Here is a 21556-nt window from a genome sequence, read left to right as displayed (position 1 = left end):
TTGATGCGGCCCACTTGTTGAATTGAGGCCCATTGGTGTGGCCCAATGGTGCGACCCACCGTGATGTGTATATTAGGCCCAATGGTGCGGCCCAATGTATCGACCCACCGTGATGTGTAGGTCCACGTGTTGTATGTGTAAGGCTCACCTGTGATGACTGTTTGAGGCCCACTTGTTGGATATTTGGGCCCATCTTATGTTTGACTCTATGTGGACCACTCCTTGGGAGCAATGTTGGTTAAATGTCCACATTGCTGGGCAGTGATGGTTGGATGTCCACATTGTGACCCTTCCTTAGGCCTTATCAGGCCCATTCTCATCATTCTCTTAGTGGGTTAACCCAAATAAGTGGGCCCCATTTACCACAGACGGATGGCTCCATGCTACCAGATTTGATATAACCACGGCCGAGGGCTGATCTTTATATTATAGTTGATCAGATGTTCATCTATGGACCCAGTCTTGTCTATATGACTGGTCGTCGGTGTTGATTATCGATGTTGATTGTCGGTGCTAATTATCGATGTCGATTATCAGTGTCGATTTGTCGAGACCTATATGATGTCTATGTGACCTGTAGTTGAGGGCCATTGTGATATGTATAAAGCCTATGATGCATGGTCCATTTGATGTATTCAAGACCCATGTGTAGGATCCACATGTCCTGTATTTGAGGCCCATTGTGATGTATTCATGGCCCATGGGCAAGGCCCATCTTGATATGTATTAGGCCCATGAGCAGGGACCACCTGTTGTGTATATGTGACCCTTGAGTAAGACCCATTGTGTTGTATATTAGGCCCTTGTGTGAGGCCGTGGGCCCATTATATGTTTGACTCTATGTAGGTCATTCCTTGGGGGCAATGCTGGTTAAATGTCCACATGATTGAGGTCGATTATCGATGCTGGTTGTGGATACCAGTTGTGAGTATATGGTGGCATAGCATCATGATACATGCTCATACGCATCATCTGCATGTTTGTTATGAGAGGTGGTTGATCATTGCATATGTCATTGAGCATGTTATTATGAGACTCCCTGATAGGTGGAGATTATCTCACATGAGCATGTGCAGGACTGATGCATGACTGGATTGTATGACTCATGCATCTCGCATTATGATTACTGTATGCCCTAGCGACATCAGGGTCGTAGCCTCCACAGGCATATCGTGGATGGCCAAATAGGACACCGGAAATGTTTGGTTCTAGCATATGGGCGCCATAGATGTCCCTGGGTGAAAATCCCTAAACCTCCGTGGCCAGGAGACGCCCCAACGTCGAGACCGAGTGGATACATGAGCGCCCGAGTGCCGAATACCAGGAGGCCGCGTCTCCCACTATGTCGTGGTCGGTTGGGAGGGGGTGTAGCCTTACTCGCCCGAGGGTAGGGGGCAATACTAGGCTGAGTTTGACCAGCTCATAAATGGGTCCGCTATCGACGTGCCGGATATGTATTGGTAGACTATTGGCCAGGCGGATAGTGAGGTTTCTTACGCTCACTTGGACTGTGCTGCTGGGAGAGAGACAGTGCCATTTGGAGTGTACTAAACCCCGGTGATGATCCCAGAGATGAACCGTACTGATATGTGGACTTAGTGAGTAGGAGTTGCATACTCATTCATTCATTCATCATTCACTATTCACTCGGGCTGGTGGTGCGCAACTATTTGTTACGTGTACCTTCGCAATGGCCAGGATTTCGGTTGGGGCGCGCGATTAACCTGAGATCAGGAGTTTACCACATTGGGTCTGACCATCCAAATTAGGTATGGGACTAGTTTGGATAGAAGACCATTGTGATGGACCCCATAGCCTGTGATACTATGTACTACCATACCGACTTCACACTCCAGCATGGTCATTCCATTTGCATTGCATGTTGCATTACATCCGCAGCATATGGTATGGTTGACGCTATTCACTTTACTTATTAGGAATGTATATTGCATTGCATCCTCTGCATTTGATATTTGGCTCTCTACGACTCTTCATTTGCATACTGATTTGTATTGTGTATTTTAATATTGTATGATTTATACACTTATCAATATTTCCGCTTACTCTGTTATCGTGTGATTTATAACTTTGTCAGTATTTCTGTTTATTCTGATAATTCCTGCTCCTGTCGGTATTTCTATTTACTCTGATAATTCTTGCTCTTGTAAGTAATTCTGCTTACTCTAATAATTCACGATCTTGTTCGTATATCTGTTTATTCTGATATTGTACGATTTATGGATCACTAGTATTTCCGGTCTTGTATGATGATGGCATTGTATTAGAATACTTGGCACTTATCTTGTGCACACTTACACCACCCTCTAAGCTTTCTATAAGCTTATGCACGATAGATGCGTGCAGGAGATGTTAGGTTGCAGCATTGTTGAGCTTGGAGCGTGCAGCAGTCTTCTGGGGCCTGATTTTCGATTTATGTATTTTTCTTTCAGCATTGTACTCAAGTGATTATATTAGTGGATATGTGATGATGATGTTGCCTTTGTAATTTGGGTATGCTTGTGGTTATGCTTATTACAAATTGAACGTACATTGTATATAAAAAAAAATCCTCCTTGTAGCATCCCAGGATCGGAATCTGGCGTACGAACGCAAGGAGCTGAGAATGGGGTACTACGGAGGCTGTCAGCACCGAATTCGGTGATCGGCAATTTGGTGAGTCCGGTTTCCGAGTTTGGGGCGTGACAGTTCCCACCAAACAAGCCAAATCAACATCTCTTTTGATTTCCCATCTCAAAATTCCACATAAGTAGAGAAAACATGCTTGTGAAAATCAGATCCTTTCCACCTCAAAAAGTCTCATGAAGGATATGGATGGCGCATCGGTCCCTTCCTACCTTAATATCGCAAACTTTTGCACACAAAACACAAAATTTCTTCTTCTTTTTCTTTCGTTCTGTAAAGAGAAAAGAAAGTAAACAGATTCCATCAATCAAGTTGCAATCTTTTGGCTTTTGTAAGAAGAGTTAGAACATACACTCACCTTTGAGGAAAGAAAATCTATTTATTCAACTGTAGATTGTGTTCTTCACACTGTGACGGTTGACTCTTATCACATGGTGCTGATGATAACTGCATACAGGGATTTCAAATTTCAATAAATAAGACATCTCACTGTATTGAAAATTAAAAAGTTCATTCAATACTATGAATGATAGAGATTAATAGTTTTACCTGTTGAAATGCAATACTTCCTATAGATGTATCTTCACGTAAATGTGCCAATTGCAGGTTGCTTGAGGGAATTTGCTTGTACAAGTTTGTACTTGGTTGGTAAGCAACCAAAGGACCACTAATTGATCCACTAGGGCCGACCTTAGGTATTCCAAAACGACTCAGACTGGTACCAATTGAAGTCTAGCATAGCAAAATGAGCACAACTTACATGAACGTCGATTCCTATAAATGTTACTCTAATATTAGAAATATACAAAATTAAATTGCACTTTTACCTGTGGTCTAATGTTGAAGAGATTTTGTTGAAACATGCCAGAATGAGGTGCTTGGTATCGAAATTGAACCAGTGGTGCATTTATGGACCCACTAGAGGCAGGAGTGTAGCCAATCACCATATGATGACCGGGTCCTACATGGGATCCTATCGGTACTTTTGAGGGACTCATGACAGCAATATGTGTACCCTGATGGAGGGAAAAAATCAAGAATTTAAAGAACATAAACATGTGACATGACAAGATTTGGTAAACAAGTTCTCACCGATACCTGATTAAGATGACTCAGTTCAGGAGAAGGAATTGAATAATTTGAAGGTTGAAATGAAGTAGGGTGCATTATGTTTGGTGCTTGAGCAGTTTCTCGTCTCTCTTGATTTGCTTGTGGTTGAACGGATTCAGTACGAGATTTTTTCTTCCGTACTTTATCCAGCTGATTTTGATACACACGACGGTTGCCCCCAACTCGAGGCTTTACTTTAATCCCACTTACAGTTTGTAAACTTTGGCTATTAACAAAAGTAACTTCTTTTTCAATAGGCTCAGGGTGTGTTGTTTCTATATCTATGCTTTCAGTTGGCTCATGGCATACACTTTTAGTATCAACGTTTTCATTTCATCTAGAGTGCGCACGTCTAGTCTCTTCACTTTCAGTTGGCTCATGGTGTGCGTGTTCAATCTCTATGCTTTCATCAACGGATTTAGACGACCTTAGTGGAGGTTCCTTCATCCCTTTCATACGTTCCATCATTTCATCGTGGAATTTATCTGTGTATTTATCAGCAAATTTGAACAACTCATCATGTTCCTCAGCCATTGCTGCAATTCTATGAAGCTTGCTACACAAATATTTGTACCGCTTACCTAAAACAATATTATGCTCGCCTTTTGTTGGTACCCTGGTATGATCTCTACCAAAACCTTCTTTTGCATCTCTTCTCCATCTTTTCATAATATACCGAGGATCAACTTCTTTTATATTATAAAAATCTAAAACTTTCAATGCATGACTACATAGGATCCCCACAAACTCAAATTTCTTGCAACTACACGTCATTGTACCATCTAAAGAGTCGAATCTAACAGTACGTCTTTCATCTTTATAATTATATACACAATACTCTGTAATCGTGCCAAATTCACCACATTTAGAAATTGAATAACGAAGATGTTTCTTATACTCTTCTTGAAACATTTCAAATACCTCTGGAGTGTACACCTTTGTCGTTTCATTTAAAATCTTCACATCAAGAAACATTACTGGGGTACTTTGCCTCATTTTGAAATCAGCAATGGATTCCTTGTATCGTCGACTAGCCACTGCCCGTTCATAATGGGTGAAGAAACGCAGAAGATCGTATTTAGAGTTCAGATAATTTTTCAATAAGTTATTCATCCTTTCACTCCCTTGTGTGCTTTTCATGTCTGCACAAAATGTATTTCTTCCATAAACTAAAGCCTATTTTTCTTTTTCCTTAAATAGATTTTGTAACCACTTGTTATCCATTAAATTGTACTTCAAAATCATGTTATTCCATGCAGTTAGAAACTCTTCCTCGTACTCATAATCATATATGCATCTATTCAAATCATGTTCGAAACTTGTTGAACCTTTAAATATATGACTAAGGTGCTTGGCAGCATTCTAATAGATATGCCAAATACATAGGCGATGATATGTTCCTGGCATCATTGAAGCTATTGCATTTGCCATTGCAGCATCTTGGTCAGTAAGGATTGTCATCGGTTGTTTTCCAGACATAGCACTCAAAAACGTTTTGAACAACCACTTGAAAGATTCAATCGTTTCATCGTATAGCAAAGCCCCACCAAATATTATAGTTTGCTTATGATGATTCACCCCAATAAATGGGGCAAATGGTCGTCCATAACTATTTATTTTGTACGTGGTATCAAAGCAAACCACATCTCCAAAAACACTATAGTCCATTATTGAAATCGCATCTGCCTAGAATATATTCGTGATCTGATCATCTTCATCCACTTGTATTGCATAAAAAAAAAAGATGGATTATCCGCTTGCATTTTTTGAAAGTATTGTAAAACGGCTCCTGCATCACCCCTTTCCATCACTTTCATTCACTTTTTCCGCAAGTAATTTTTGTAGTCAATGGATTGGAAACCCAGATTCTCTTGACCTCCAGATCGTCTACTAAAATATTCTACAGCCTCCCTGGGTTTTATTCTCGAGCCATCAGCATTATCTGCTTCATCTTTTTGAGCATCGGTCATGCCTCTGTGTGACCTTAACATGTGTACCTTTGTTGGTGTGATAACTTCATGGTTATGCTCTGCAACAAACTTAGTCACACTATATTTTCCATTCATCTGAAGCTTAATCATCATGGATGCTAGGCAATTAGTTCTTGTAATCGGACGCCTAAATTTTGGAGGCTCACCTTGTTTTTTGTCACGTTTTTTACCTTCTTTAGAGCAACAAAATCTTCTCTTAAGTATGATGGTATCATCATCTGCTTTCTTCACCCATCCCCTTCGAGCACTGAACCCTGTATTCTTAGCATACCGATTGTAAAACTGAAATGCACTCTCGTCAGAAGAAAACTCCATACCTAGTTCTGGCTCTTCATCTAAATTCTCATCTACATTGACCAATACATGTTGACTTGCTTCTTGGACATCTATTTGTTAGCTTGCTTTTTGAACATATATTTCGGTGTCAAAATCTAACCTTCGACATAGCTCATCAAATGCTTGACTCTTCAATGAATTACCATCCATTTTACCAATCAACCTTCAAAGTAAAAAAGCATTCACCAAGCTTGAATTTGTAGATCATGCCCTGGTTCATGTTCTTCCTTAATCATACTCTTCACTTTTCCCTTCCTGCACATTATAGAAAAACATAATTTATATTTGATTTTAACCCAACCCTTGAAAACAATAGCTCTGTAAGTTTTTAAAGCTATAACATATCAACTTCAGATTTCGTGCCATCCCTAATCCAAAGCCCAATTGGTGTTTTCATCTTCCAACAAAAAACGTAACAACTTACCTATTTCAAAAATGTTGAGGCTCTCCTTACTGGCCCACCATATGATGATCCAGACGATTCCAAAAGCTCACCCCATACATGGACCACTTGGGAAGGAATCTCAACGACCAAAGATGTTAACCATCCAAAAGAACTGCTCATATGAAATTCCGACATTTCTAACCGACCTCTGTATTGAGTCTCATGGACTGAGATAAAAGTTTTGCCATGTGACCCACATACAGTGGGGAATTCTAAATGATTGAATTGTGGTAACAGGCAAGCCTCAGCATTTTTATACCTGTTCATCTATCTATAGAGGGAGAAGACAGAGGGAGGGGAGGAAAAAGAAATAAAAAAATGCAGTCTTCTCTTTCCCACCAACATGTCACATGTTTTGAACCCCTTCCTCACTCGAATTTCATGATAACATTATGCTCTCAAGCCCCAAAATCTGGGCTACTCATCAGGTAGGTGCTACCTTTTTTTTTTTTTTTTTTTTTTTTCAGACAAACGAATACTTCATTTCATCTAGGGAAGAGCACAAGGCTGTACAAAAGAGGGTTTCAGGTAGGTGCCACTTTGAATAGCCTTCCAACAATCAATTTGAAAACAAAAATGGAAAAGAAAAAGGCAAAAAAGAAAAAAGAAAAAGAAAAAGAAGAAAAAGATGCTAAATTCCCCAAATTAATTTCCACATTCAGGTTGGAAAATCCCCAAATTCTAAAATCTACCTCCGGAGTTGAAAAATCTCCAAATCCTAAAAATCGACATACAAAGCTGAAAAATGACCAAATCCACATTCGAAAATGATAAATCTCCAAATCCCCATGCTGTTGCAAATAAGATTGAGAGAGAGAGAGAGAGAGAGAGAGAGAGAGAGAGAGAGAGAGAGAGAGAGAGAGAGAGAGAGAGAGAATTAGACAGACCTGATGTGGAGTGTTTGGGTTTCTCTCGGACAATGGAGGGCTCCTATGGTGAGAGGCTTTGGATTCGAGGTCCGATTCATGCGTCAGGATTAGCACGCCGTGAGATGCAACAGAGACATGGCGGTTTCTGTTGGATTTGAGAAAGGGAGAGAGAGAGAGAGCGGGAGAGAAATGGGTTTTTGTTGGACTCGAAAGAGGGAGAGGCGGGAGAGAATTCGGATGCTTTCTCATCTCGAGTAGGTGCTCGGGTGAAACGGGCCGTAACGCCGTTTGCAATATTCATTTCACTTACCTCGATAGCTGTGATGGGGCCTACTCTGACGCACCAATGGAAAGGCGCTAGCTATGGGCACCAGCCCAGGAGCTACTGGTGGGGGGACTAGCCAATCCACGTTCGTAAGTGGGACAAACATGCATAGGATAGGACATCCACTCCGTCCATCAGGCGTATCGCTCTTTGCCAGACCCTGTAGTCAACAACTCAAATGAGCCACACCAAAGAGATGAATGAGATGGGATAGGACCCAATCATAAGTTTGAGTTTGGTGCACCTGGTTCGTATCTTTCATAAAACCTTTCTCAGGCTATACCATTTAAACATATGGAATTTACGTTTTATTTTTGCATTGTTACCGTTGGCGTGGCTCATTTCAAGGCTTTTTACGGTCTGTACAATAAAATGACAGTTATCACCGAGCTATGGAGTTATTTTACATGTTTTACATGGTGGCCGGTAGAGCTTGGTTGTTCTATTTAATCAGGCAGAACATTTGTCCTGATTCTGCTCTGTTCCTTCAGATCCAACGCATCCATTCAAGTATGATGTCACATTTTTACCAAGATCCTAAAAATCAGTACAATTCAAGACCAGCAGGCCCCACCGCATAAAGTTAAGCCTGAAACTTCAAAGTTCATGTGGTGTGGTCCATATGAGTTTTAAAATGTCCTGATTCAGGAGCTGATTTTGGGTATCCAATCATTCAGTTGTGGTGCATCAGGGACCATGTATTAGATGACATGCACACTGCTAATTTGGACCATTTTAATGGTTAGACTTCCCAGCTCTAATGTTTTCCATTGGGCAGGCTGTCCAAGTGTTAAATCAGCCTAATTTTTTAGGCTGTCCAAACGAACGTGCCACATCCGATTGACGTGTGGTTCTTATACGCGTGATGAAGCCATTTCATCCCCGCAGCGAAAGTCATTCTCCCTGTCAGCCTAGAAAAGTCTCTCAGTTTGTTTTTTGTCATTTGAATGGTACAAGACCATTAGATCCCTAGAATTCCACATCTTTTGCCTGGAGACTAATTCACAGCGTGTCGAACACCTTTCTTTGAAGGTGGTTGGAAACTGTGACAAATATCATGGAAATTTTGTGAATTGGGGCTTCCAATTGGTCAGCAATAATATTCTTCTTACCTCTCTCTTTTGTGATGATATTGCCAGGAAAGGATGGAGTGAACTAGGTGGACAGGTTAATCCACTCTAATAATTATGTGTCACCTTGCGTTATACCCAGGGCCCAAATAACATACCCATCCTCGATTTAGGTGGACCATATGATTGGAAAAAGTGTACATATAATGCTACCCTCCAAACTATTTCTCTTAGTATAGCCCATCTAAATCATACAAGGGTCTGATTTTTAGTCCCCAAGCCTAAATTTTGGTGTCGCATCTAATGGTTGGAGTTTATTTTATATGCTAAAAATCAAGGGTGGATGTCTCTTTCCAAATTGTAGATTTATTTTAGCTCAAAACCTAGCCTAGGTTACACATAATGGAGAATAAATTTCACGTACTCATCAGGGTGGGCTCGTTAAAAATCAAGGGTGGGTGTGATGAATCATAGATGGGGTCTAATGAGCATTGGGCTTAACATGGTATGATGCACTTGGTCGTGGGAGTCGATTTCAGATGCACATGATGATGGGGACCACCTGAGCTGCTTGATACTTTACTCATGAGATGATCTCCAATGGGAGGAAATCCTCTGGCGCAGGGAGGGATGTGATGAGGTCAATCACTGTCTTCCTCAGGGAATATTTACTCTGAATCCATGGAGCTCACTGGACTCCTCACATAGCTTCCTCGGATCTACAAGCAATAAAAGAATGAATAATTCCTTAATAAATTCGAAATAATTGATTGATGATTAAAAAATAAAATTATACCCTTTAAATAATGAGCTCAAACCTATCTAGGATGGAGCTTTAAACTTAGACTCTAACTCAAACACCTTAAAAATGTGACTTACTATATTTAGATGGTCTCTATTCCTACTAGATTTCATGGCTTTCGACAAAAAATAGTAGCTATCCATTTTGGCCCATCTACATTATTCTCCTAACGTTTCTAAGCCCTTTTTATGTTGGGCACGACTTCTACAACTCAAAGGATTAAAAGTTATACTCAAACTAAAACTTACTATTTCTAGTAAAAATGAAAATAAAAAGGACTTTTAACCATCAATCTAAAGGAATCTCACAAATTTGGCATGGGAAACCCGGCGTAGTAGGGTTGGTTGTCTTAAGTAGGTTGTCCTACTCCAAAATCATATATTATAAGTCGAAAAACTTATCCCAGTTTGCGAGATGTAATTGATTTATGGTTTCAACGGTCTGGATCATTTCACCTCCAATTGGGCCTTCTCTGGTCAATCTTTGACATGAAAGTGTTTGTGACCGGCTCTGCATGACCTCTCTCTCTTCCCCCACCCAAAGGTGAGCTCCACATGATGGGTGACGCAGGGAAGGATGTGAGGTCGAGCACCGTCTTCCTCTGGGGGCACAGAGAAACCTCGAATCCATGAAAAAAAGAAAATAGAAAGGAACTTCTCTGGACTCCTCACAGAGAAACCTCGAATCCACGAAAATAAGAAAATAGAAATAATTCTAGCAAATTTGAAATAATTTGATTGATAAATGTCTAATATCTATATACCTATTACACTATTAATATTAAAAAAAAAATCCAAAATTCGTAATTACCAAAAATAGCAAATTTCTAACTCTAATAAAAATCATGATTCTATTAAAACTCTTCTAAAGCATAATTTCTAAAAATAAAAATTCTAAATAAACTTTTGCTAAAAAATCCTAGCATAATTACAAGTTATTTCTAAAAAGGAAGAAAATCTTAAAGTGTAAAAATATGAAAATATTAAAAAATTCGAAATTACTAAAAATTTCAAATAAATTTTTGTTAAAAAATCCTAGCATAATTACAAGTTATTTCTAAAAAGGAAGAAAATATTAAAAAATTCAGAATTGCTAAAAATAGTAATTTTTCCAAAAAGAAAAAATCTTTTTTAGCTGAAACGCGTGTTTTTTAGCGAAACGGACGGACGCGACCCACCATGTGGGTCGATTCACCTCGGATGGCCCATTTCAGTAAAGATTGATAGTTGTACACCCCGTAACGATACCCGGATCAAAAGTTATGGTCCACCTTCTTTTGGCTCAACCATGTTAGGAACGTATATGTGACACGTTCTAAATCATACCCCTCCACTTGAAAAAAAACTCGTCCTCGAGTTACTCAAGGGACTTGGCTCATGATTTTGAGATAACTTCTGACGCCGATGTTTATTAGTCATTTTCTTATGCTTAGCATTACACTCTTGAGAAGACACAATATATGTACTCATGCTTTCCTTGACTCGTATCAATCAGTTCCTTCACTTCTGCCTTCAAGATCTCACATTCTTTATGATAATGTGGGCAATTAGGCAGACTCGCCTCTGAGACAGGATGTGGTTCTGTATATTTCGTATGGAAGGTAATTTATTAGGGAGTTTATCAAGTACAAACGAGTTGAACTCCTGCAACACTGGTTTCAAATCTTTTGGAATGTTCATTAATTCAACATATTTTTCTTTCTTAACTAATACATCTATATCTCCCGTCTCCTCAGTTTATTTTACGAAATCTTATCCGGTTATGAAATACTATCCCTCCACTTTAGAAGTCTTGGGTTGGTTCTCTGTTCCCATAGGGACCACATGTTCACCATTGATTAATCTTGTGGCCTGTCATGACTCCGTTTTGACACAGTATCTCTTGCTGTCAAATAATGGGATTCTCTACATAACCCTTTACTAATCGGCTATCCTCCCTATACTTTTGATTTTTTTGGAATAACACCTGATAGTAATTGTTAGGAAGGAATCGCATGCACAATAACTTCTTTATACGCGACCACGTGCTGATTAGCGCCTTTATCTGTCTCGTCCGCTAGAGTTGAAGTTGTTCCCACCAAGTTGAAGTTCCGCCCTACAACTTGTAGGCAACAAGTTTAAGCTTCTTCGTTTCAAGGATCTCTATATAGTTGAAAAATCTCTCAACTTCAAAAAGCCAATCGAGGAAATCCTTAATGTGAATTTGGCCATTGAAGCTAAGAAAATCCACTCTCATCTTGAATTCTCTATTCGATTATTATATTCGATCAATGCCTTGTCCGAGATGTTGTGGAATCATGTCATTAAATCCCACCTTCTAGGAGTGATCTAGTGGTTCATTGCCAGCATCGTCTTGTGATCAATACGATTACGAGTTTTAGTAACTGCTAGGGGTGGATCACCACCATGAACACGAAGCTGCCTTAGGGCCTCCATTATGCGATCTGCCACACGATCTGCCATGTGATTCGACATGCGATCGATGGAATCCTGCAGCCCTTGCATGGCTTGCCGATTCTCTTGCTGCACTACTTTAAAAGCTATTAAAAGATGATTCCATGGAGCACCGTACATGGAATTGTTGCCCGACCCGTCATTAGAAGCCATGGATCCAAGAAAAAGCCTTGTTCTAATACCAAACTGATGCATGAAAGGACGTGAGGTCGAGCGTCATCTTCCTCAGGGGGATAACTGTTCCAAATCCACGAAACTTCTTTGGACTCCTCACAGAGAAACCTTAAATCCATGAGTTAAAAAAATAGAAATAATTCTAAGAAATTCAAAATAATTTAACTGATGAATGTCTAATATCTATGTACCTGTTACACCATTAATATAGAAAAAGGAAAAAACAACAAAATCCGTAATTACCCAAAATAGCAAATTTCTAACTCTAAAAAAAATCATAATTCCATTAAAACTCTTCTAAAGCCTAATTTCTAAAAATAAAAATTCCAAATAAACTTTTATTAAAAGAGTCCTAGCATAATTGCAAGTTATTTTTAAAAGGAAAGAAATTCTAAAACTCTAAAAATAGATAAATATTAAAAATTCAGAATTACTAAAAATAGTAATTTTTTTCCTAAAAATTTGTATTTACTTGAAAGCGAGCATTTTCTGAAGAAATGGACAGACGCGACCCACCATGTCGATCGGTTCACCTCAGATGGCCCATTCTAGTGAAGATTGAAAGGTTGTGCGCCCATAACGATACCCGGATCAAAAGTTACGGTCCATTTATGGTCCCCTTCTTTTGGCCCAACCATGTTAGGAACGTATTTGTGGCACGTTCTACATCAATGGGCAATGGACATTAAAATTGGGCCCTACATAATGGATTGCCCATATCGAGGCAGCCCCACATGATAGATGGTTTATATCAAAGGTTGGCCCTTAAGGTGGGCCTCGCATGATGGAGGACCTACATCAAATGTGGGGCCCACACAATGAGCAGTCCACATCAAAGGTTGGTCCCACATGATGGATGGTGGATGTGAGGGGGACCAATCAGACTTGAGTGATAAATACTTACAATGTTGAGAACCAAACATAATTTTCTACTTTTTGGTTGGAAGTATGTTGTTTACCAAATATACTTATATTATTTACCAAACATACTTATTTGTTGAATATGTGAAAATCAATATAAAATACCAATAGTATACGTAGCTTATTAAAGTAACTTGCAATCTAAACGCTCTGTGAGAGTAAGGATTATAAGGTTGAGAAGGTGGAAACTCCTGCCATCGAAATTGCATCATTGAATTAATTTGCATCATAGTCCCTGGGCGCTATTGTTGTAATAGATGTCTTAAATCGAATTTGTCACTGGGTCTGTTGATGCCATCGATAGTCTGTTCAATGTCACCTTTGATGGCATTGCACAGTGCCCAATCCCACCGATATTTTTCGAATTTTCTTCAATTGGTCACTGGACTAACTAGGCACGTTTTCGATGCTATCAATGAGTGTTCGATGTCATCGAGAATTCATGAAAAATCATGTATTGTCTCTAAACAGTTGAGGTGTTAGTTCGATATCATCGATGAGTGTTCGATGCCATTGAAGGATTAGTGGCATCAACAGATTTTGCACAGATTTTTCACAAAGCTGCAAATTTGCAGGATTTGTTTCCGATTTTGTTTGGGATGCTTTCCAAGGCTATATATATGAGTGTAAGCAAGATTGGGAAGTACTCTAAGGGTTTCTAAATTGTCCAAGGGTTTCAAAGGGTGTAGCAAGGGTGAGATTCGAAGTTGTTCAAATCGGGGAAGCTCTTTCTCTTTGTAATTACTACTTTCATACTGATCATATGTCATTTTGTGCCGTGATTTTTTCCCGAAAGGATTTTTCCACGTTAAATTGTTGTGTTCTCTTTATGTTTGCTTGGTGCTATTAGATTGCTATCTTAGATTCATCTCTGTGTGCTTATGTGGTCCCCCAACAGCTATGACCCACACATGGATTGGTTTGTCTACCTCGTTTAATGCTAGCGACTAATGCATATGATAAATGCAATTTTATTCGTAATATGATGCATCATGCTAAATCAAATACAATTGTTTTGTTCTCTTCAAATCCATACTGTATTCGGATAGAATTCTGAAAGAAATTCTCTTATGATATTGAGGTTTTAGTACAACTTGCTAAGATCATGAAGAAGAAGAAAGAAATGGCTGGGGTGGCATTGGCAAGCCATTAAGGCTTCCTTCCAGCATCTCCACCACCCTACTCATTGAAGGCCGATCTGTCGGGTTGGTTTGGATGCACCACAAACCAACTAAGATCATCTTCCTTGCTGTTTCTTCTTCAACTTTCGTCTCAATTCCATGTAAACCTAGATATCCATGTAGATCAAGATGCCTGTATGTAGTGAGACGGTTGTATATCCAATGAGGAAAATATATCTCGCTGGTGTTCTCCACTAGCGGATCAATGTTCTTTCTTCCTCCAACCATTTCCAGTACCATCATACCATAGCTATAAACATCTGACTTGTGGGAGATACCTCCAATGCTTCTACAATATACTTCAGGGGCAATAAACCCAACGGTTCCTCTGGCACCCAACATTGATATAGTACTGTTTTGCGTGGGGCACAGCTTCGCTAGCCCAAAATCTGAGATCTTGGGGCAAAAGTCCTGATCTAGAAGAATGTTATGCGGTTTTATGTCGAAATGTAGAATGCGTGTATTGCAACCACGATGTAAGTATTCTAGTCCTCGAGCAACACCAATTGCAATTTGGTAGAGTTTTTCCCACCCCAAGGGATGTGATTGTCTTGGTTTCTCAGTGTAGATGAATTTTTCTAGAGATCCATTCGGCATGAACTCATAGATGAGTGCTCTTTTAGACCCCTCTGAACAGAAACCCAGGAGAGAGACGATATTCACATGGTAAGTCCTACCAATGCTGGAGACCTCGTTAATGAAATCTTCTCCGTTACCCTTGGATTCATTCAGGACCTTCACGGCCACAAGACGGCCATCCTGTAGCATCGCTTTGAACACACCACCATACCCTCCTTGGCCTAAACTATCTTTGAAGGAGTTGGTAATCTTCTTGAGATCTGAATAGGTGTATCTTCTTAGAGCCAAGGATCCATAGTTTTCTAAGAACTCTTCGACGCCACCAACATTACCAGCATTGTCGGTTTTCTTCTTCCAATTTTTGGTTCGAATGAGCAAGAAGAGAAAACCAGAACGAAGAATGAGTATGAGGGAAGTCAGAAGGAAGCCACCGATCACTGCGCCTACCGCTAGAAAAGAAAATATGGATCATTAGAAATTGTTCACTGCGTCTGTGCTAAAATAATTTTTTCAGAATATTTTCAATGCAAGTCCTGTTTGGTAGATGCCTAAAAATAAATTATCTCATTTTAGCTAACGATAATTACTTATCCCATTAACATAAACTTATTATATATAATAGAGATCTTATCTCTAATACAAAATCATTGTTAACTAAAATGAGATGAACTTATTTTTAGTCGTTGCCAAACAGGATTGTAGGGTTTCCCTGGGTTTATTATCATGGAAGAGAAATGCTTATAAGCAGTTTGCATGGTAGAAGTTTGGTTCAGCTCTTTCCCTGAAGTGCATGTGAAGTGCATGTTGTGAGTAGCACGATGCAATTACTGGCATTGTTGATCTGGTGGCCACTTCATGACCATAGACCAAACATTGCAAAAATTGAAAGGCTGTGACCATCCAGTTATGATTTTTTTTATTTGAATGTGGGCCGGCCATTGCCTTGTTTTGAGCTAAGTGGTCCACTAATTCAGATGGCTACTATAGTACGAATGCCTTGATTTTGATGAATATATGAAACATTCTCCTAGCAGCATTTCTCATTTTGAAAATCGAGAAGAAAAAAAATAAATTAATTAAGTACTACTTTCTCCCAAAAGGCTAGCTATAGAGAAAGGGTTTTAATGACTTCCTCTGCAATAGGGGGAAAAACGGAGAGAAGTAAAAGTAGTAGGTTTTTAGAGGATAATACCTATCAGGATCTTCTTTTTCTTACTTGGCTTTTCACCTGGGAAATCATATAACAGAGAGGATACTCTTAATGAAAATATAAGATCAATGTAATGTAATTATTCCAAAAATATCACTTTTATTAAACAGTTAAATCAGTTTTCCTGTCAAGGGGCTGTTTGGAGTGAAGGATATAGGGTAGGGATTTGTAAATTCTATGAATTTCAAATCGCCCCTGTTTGTAAGAACTGGTACATGCATGTTCCAACAAACCATAACTTAAATTGAATCGTCTGTTCCCGGCGGAAGCGGATTACCCGTGCCTGGGCACAGGGATTTACTTGTGTCCTTTGTTGTTGGAAGCTATGTGGGCCCACAGACATGCCCTCCATTCATCAGTTTTTTAAAGAAAAAAATAGTACAGATCTTTAAAAATCAAGCACCTCTAAAACTCAGGTGGGCCACACGAAACTATAGAGTTGGAATAGAAACGAGAAACCTTCCTAGAGCCGATCATGGTATTTATATGCAATCCAAACCGTTCATAGGGTTATCACCACTCCGATAAACGGTAGGAATAAATATCATCTAGATACATAACTTATGTGGCCCCACAATGTTTCCAATGGTGGGAGTTCCATCCCTGCTGTTTTGTGTGGTATGGCCGACATGAGTTTTGGTTCTGGCTGATTTTTAGCCTCATAGCCTATTGTGGTCTTGCAAAACTGACGGACGGAGTGGATTTGTCACCGGCATCTCTGTTGGCCCCACAGAGCTTCCAACAACAGGGTTCACAGGAATATCCCTTTGATTGAGGGCACATGCAATCCGCATCCCTGTTCCGGACCTGAACCAGTCATTTGCTCCAGTCCATAGTTTTCAAACATGGGCTTGACTCGTGACTCGGTCACTCACTGGGTCGAGTCGACCCAACGAGTCCCTAGTCATCCAGTTGGGTCATACATAATAATAATAACAATTTATAAGTTTTTTTTTTTTTTTTTTTAAAAGGTAATTATCGTTGAATCTTATTCTTCTCCTTATCCAGAGACTTACCTAAATGTACTTCTGGCTTGGCTGAGTTTGGCGCGGCTGGGTTGCTCCTGGGAGGCTGAGCTGGCCGAGTTTGAAAAACCCAAGGCGGCGTTCTAAAGCAGTCGAAGTCTCCGGTGGATGGAATTCGAGTACAAAACCCTTTTTCTTTCTGACATTCAATGCATTCTTGTGTCCGATTCCATAGAAGACCGAAACCCAAATCCAACAGACTAAAGAGGTTCGGCACTTCTGGATCGACCGGATATAGAAACAATGGAAAGTGAGTGACCGAACAGTGATGCAGTTGAAGCAGTGATAGATCATGAAGAAGTTGTAGATCCTCTGACCAATAGTAGATAATGCGGTCTTCACAACCTCTGTAATTATATACACCCTTATAGGAATCATTGAAGAGAGGCTGATGATGGCGCTGACAATTGACAAAGGTGTAGTTGGGAGATTTAAGATATAAGGGATAGATAGGAGAAGGGGGCACCGTAAAATTGTAAAGGAAATTGCAGAAGTCAGACGGGGAGTGATCAGAGATTTCCTCATCTTGAATTACAAGTGTACTTTCTTCATACGAGATCTCTTTGACGACGTACGACCTTCCTTCACCCTCAAATCTCATAGTTGGTTTCATGCCGTTTTCGCAATAGATGGCCCATAACCCGCATCCATGATTGGTGATGTCGAAGAAGGGGTATTTAATCTCAGTTAAGTTCCCACAGTCAAACGGATGACAAGATGGGTTGGGTTCAGGTGCGGTGGGTTCTTCTACACGAAAGGGAAGAGCAAGGTGGGAGAGAAGGAAGAGAGAGAAGAAGGAAGAAAGAGAGGAAAGTGAAAGAATCTGCCATATTACAATTCAATCCATCAGCACACTGAGATACTTCTCCTTTATTTAACTACCAAAAGAAAGAGAATTAACAAGTGATTTTTCCTGGAAAGACGAGCATTGGTGCTCTTGTTTTACACGGACGATGACTTTGAGCGGTGACTGGGAAGACTCGTGGAAGGGCTTTCCTGGAGGCGGACTGCATGATGATCCGACTCCGTGGGATCCACCATTATGTATGCGTTTTATCCATTCCATTCATACATTTGTATATCTCATTTTAGTCGTTCACCCCAAAAATTCGGCATATCCAAAGTCCAGGTGTATCACGTTACAGTAAACATTTCCAATAATGACCCCGACCTTTGAAACCCTCCTAGAGCCCACCATGATGCTTATTTGTCATCCAACCTGTTCACGAGGTCACACATACCTTTTATGAAGGGAAAACATAAATATCAGTTTGATTCAAAACTTCCGTGGCCCCAAATAAGTTTTAAACGGCAGGCGCTCAATCCCCACTTTTTCATGTGGTGTAGTCCACCTGAGATTGGGATCTGCTTCGCTTTTCGGGCTCATGCCGTGAAAGGATCTAGAAGAACGGTTGAACGGTGCGGATAAAACACATACGTCTAGCCGTGTCCCAGAGAGTCCGGTCACACCGGTCACCAAGCAATCGCCGTCCGGCTTGGGGAGTCTCCCTCACCAGCCGTACTCACGACGAGGACTTGACCTGCGCTAACTGAGCCCTAGGTGGGACAAACATGCATCCGATAGGACATCCACTCCGTCCATCAGCCGCATCGCTCGTTGCAAGACACTGCGGTGAACAACTCAGATGGGCCACACCAAAGAGATGAATGAGATGGGATAGGTCCCAATCATAAGTTTTGAGTTTGGCGCACCTGGTTTGTATCTTTCATTAAACGGGTCGTCACATGTTTCTAGCCAGAAATAAATAAATAAATAAACAGCCAAATCTAAAACTCACGCTGGCTACACCATTTAAAATATAAGTGCGGATCCTCCGTTTCCTGGAGTCAGGAACTCCCTGACTCCAGCGTTTTCATTGGTCAACGACACTGTATGTGCCAATGCATCAAATTTTTTTAAATATTTTTAAAAAAATTATATTTCAGAATAAGTATAACGCCCTTAAATATATTAAGACGGTTTCGCTTGGAAATCGGATTGCATACCGATTATGGCAAGCTCTTGCTCTCACCGTAGTTGGGCCCACCTTGTATGTATGTTGTCTATCCAGACCGTCCATCCGCTTTTTCCATCTAATTTAAGGGGTTGAGCCCAAAATTAAAGTATATCCAAATATCAAGTGGATCACACCGCTGTAAACAGTGGGGATAATGATTTCCACTGTTGAAACCTTGCTAGGCCCCACAGTGATGTTTATTTGTCATCCAAGCAGTTCATAAGATCATAAAGACATGGATGAAGAGAAAACACAAATATAAGCTTGATCCAAAAATTTTGTAGCCTCGAGGAATTTTCAATGGTAAACATTCAATTCAACTGTTTCCTATGGTGTGGTCCACTTGAACATTGTATATACTTTATTTTTAGTCTCAAGCCCTAAAATTATCTGGTAAAATTTATGGACGGAGCAGATAAAATACATAAAATCATGGTGGACTCCATGGAGTTTACTCAGTACGCTGACATAGTAAGTTACTTACCAGGCAATCAGCGGAAACGGATTGGCTACTCCCCCTGCTACCAGCCAATGGCTGGTGGTCGGTGCTCCGTGGTCCCCAACATGATGTATGTGTTTCATCCATACCGTTCATCTAGTTTTCCAGATCATTTTATGGTATGAGAAAAAGAATGAGGTATATCACAATCTCAAGTAGACCACATTATAGGAAATAGTGTTGAATGAGCGTCGACCATTAAAAACCTTTTTGGGGCCATAAAAGTTTTGAATCAAGATGATCTTTGTTTTTTCCTTTCATCTAGGCCTGTATGACCTAATCAAAAGATTGGATGTCAAATAAACAGTACAATGGGCCTTATGAGGATTTTAATGGTAGATATCCAATCACTATTGTTTTCCTGTGGTGTGGTTCATCTGAGATTTATATACCTCTAATTTTTTGGATAAAGCCATAAAATTATATGTAAAAATGGATAACCACTGGCCACCGGGCCGGTGGCAGGGGGAGTAGCTAATCCATTCCCACAATCAGCTACCTTCTATTTGAGGATTTAGCGCACGGGTTAAGTAACAAGACTACTACTAAAATGATGTCACCTAGTTATGTGGGACCCACCATGATGTATGTTTTGTATCCACATCGTTCATCCATTTGGAGAGATCATTTTAGGACATGAGCCATAAAATGAATCGGATCCAAAACTTGAGTGGACCCCAACACAGAAACAGTGGAGAGAGTTATGCTCGCCATTAAAAACTTCAAAGGGTCACAAAAGTTTTCCATCAAGTTGATATTTGTGTTTTCCCTTCTTCAATGCCTATGTTAACTTAAGGTCCACTGTGATTTTTATTTAAGTTTTCATTTAGGGATTCAGTGCACCGGTTTGAGTAGCGAGACTCGCTACTAAAGTGACGTCACGTAGTTATGTCTGTCCCACCATGATGTATGTTTTTTATCAACACTGTCCATTCATTTGGAGAGATCATTTTAAGGCATGAGCCAAAGAATGAATCATATCCAAAACTCGAGTGGACCCCACCACAAAAAACAGTGAAGAGAGTACGCTCACCATTAAAAACTTCTAAGGGCCACAAAAGTTTAAGATTAAGCTGATATTTGTGTTTCCGCTTCTTTAATATTTGTGTTAACTTATGAACAGGTTATATCTCAAATAAAAATCACGGTGGACCTTAGGAAGGCTTCAATGGTGGACGCCACTCTCCTCACTATTTTCTATGGTGGGGTTCACTCCAGCTTTGGATCTACCTTATTCTTTTGATCATGCCCTAAAATGATCTCTCCAAATGGATGTACAATGTGGATACAACACGTACATCATGGTGGGCCCCATAGAACTTGGTGGTGTCACTTCAGTAGGGAGTCTAGCTACTCAACGTGTCAGTAGCTAATCCACCTCTAATTTCTTTCTTCTAAAATTTAATTAGGTCATGTCATCTCATGACAATTTTATAAGATAAAAAAAAAATATTTACAAAATCTTCTTAATTAGCAAGAAATATTAGTTGCGGCCCAGGATGAATGATGTCTGTAGGATCCTCAACATGGGTCCACCTTGATCTATGCGTTATATATCTACTCCATTCATCCGTTTTCTCATATTATTTTAAGACTTGACCTGAATCGGTACTTATGATCGGGTCAGATTCAGTCTGAATTAGTCTAGGACAGACTCGGACTTGGATTAGGTTAGGCATGTTGGACTCTGTACCGAGTCAGGTCGAGTTCAGGTCAGGCCTATTTCAAAACTGAATCGAGTCGGATTGGCCTAACTCGGTTTGAATCGACTCGATGCCCACCTTTAACCTACATTATATAGGGCACAATTTAACATGGGCCTTAAATCATGTGGTGCCACCGACAAAATGACGGGATTCATTGGACAAAGTGATGAGGTTATTAGACGAAGTGACAGAGTTATAT

General features: G+C 40.0%; 1 protein-coding gene across 1 annotated transcript in view; it reads right to left on the bottom strand.

Annotated features, from left to right (window-relative positions):
• The window catches only part of LOC131227529 (LEAF RUST 10 DISEASE-RESISTANCE LOCUS RECEPTOR-LIKE PROTEIN KINASE-like 1.1), a 44579-nt gene extending 26832 nt beyond the window's left edge, over positions 1-17747 (bottom strand). Inside the window, exons 1-2 of the mRNA XM_058223329.1 lie at positions 17126-17747; positions 16092-16127 (exon numbers count right to left, since the gene is read on the bottom strand). Coding sequence (XP_058079312.1) covers positions 16092-16127; positions 17126-17747 — 658 coding nt within the window. The remainder of the gene's footprint in view (positions 1-16091; positions 16128-17125) is intronic.
• Positions 17748-21556: the final 3809 nt, after the last annotated feature.

The sequence above is a fragment of the Magnolia sinica genome, chromosome 2 (assembly GCF_029962835.1).
Source record: "Magnolia sinica isolate HGM2019 chromosome 2, MsV1, whole genome shotgun sequence".
Lineage (NCBI taxonomy): Eukaryota > Viridiplantae > Streptophyta > Magnoliopsida > Magnoliales > Magnoliaceae > Magnolia > Magnolia sinica.
This window is presented reverse-complemented; position numbering and strand designations above follow the sequence as displayed.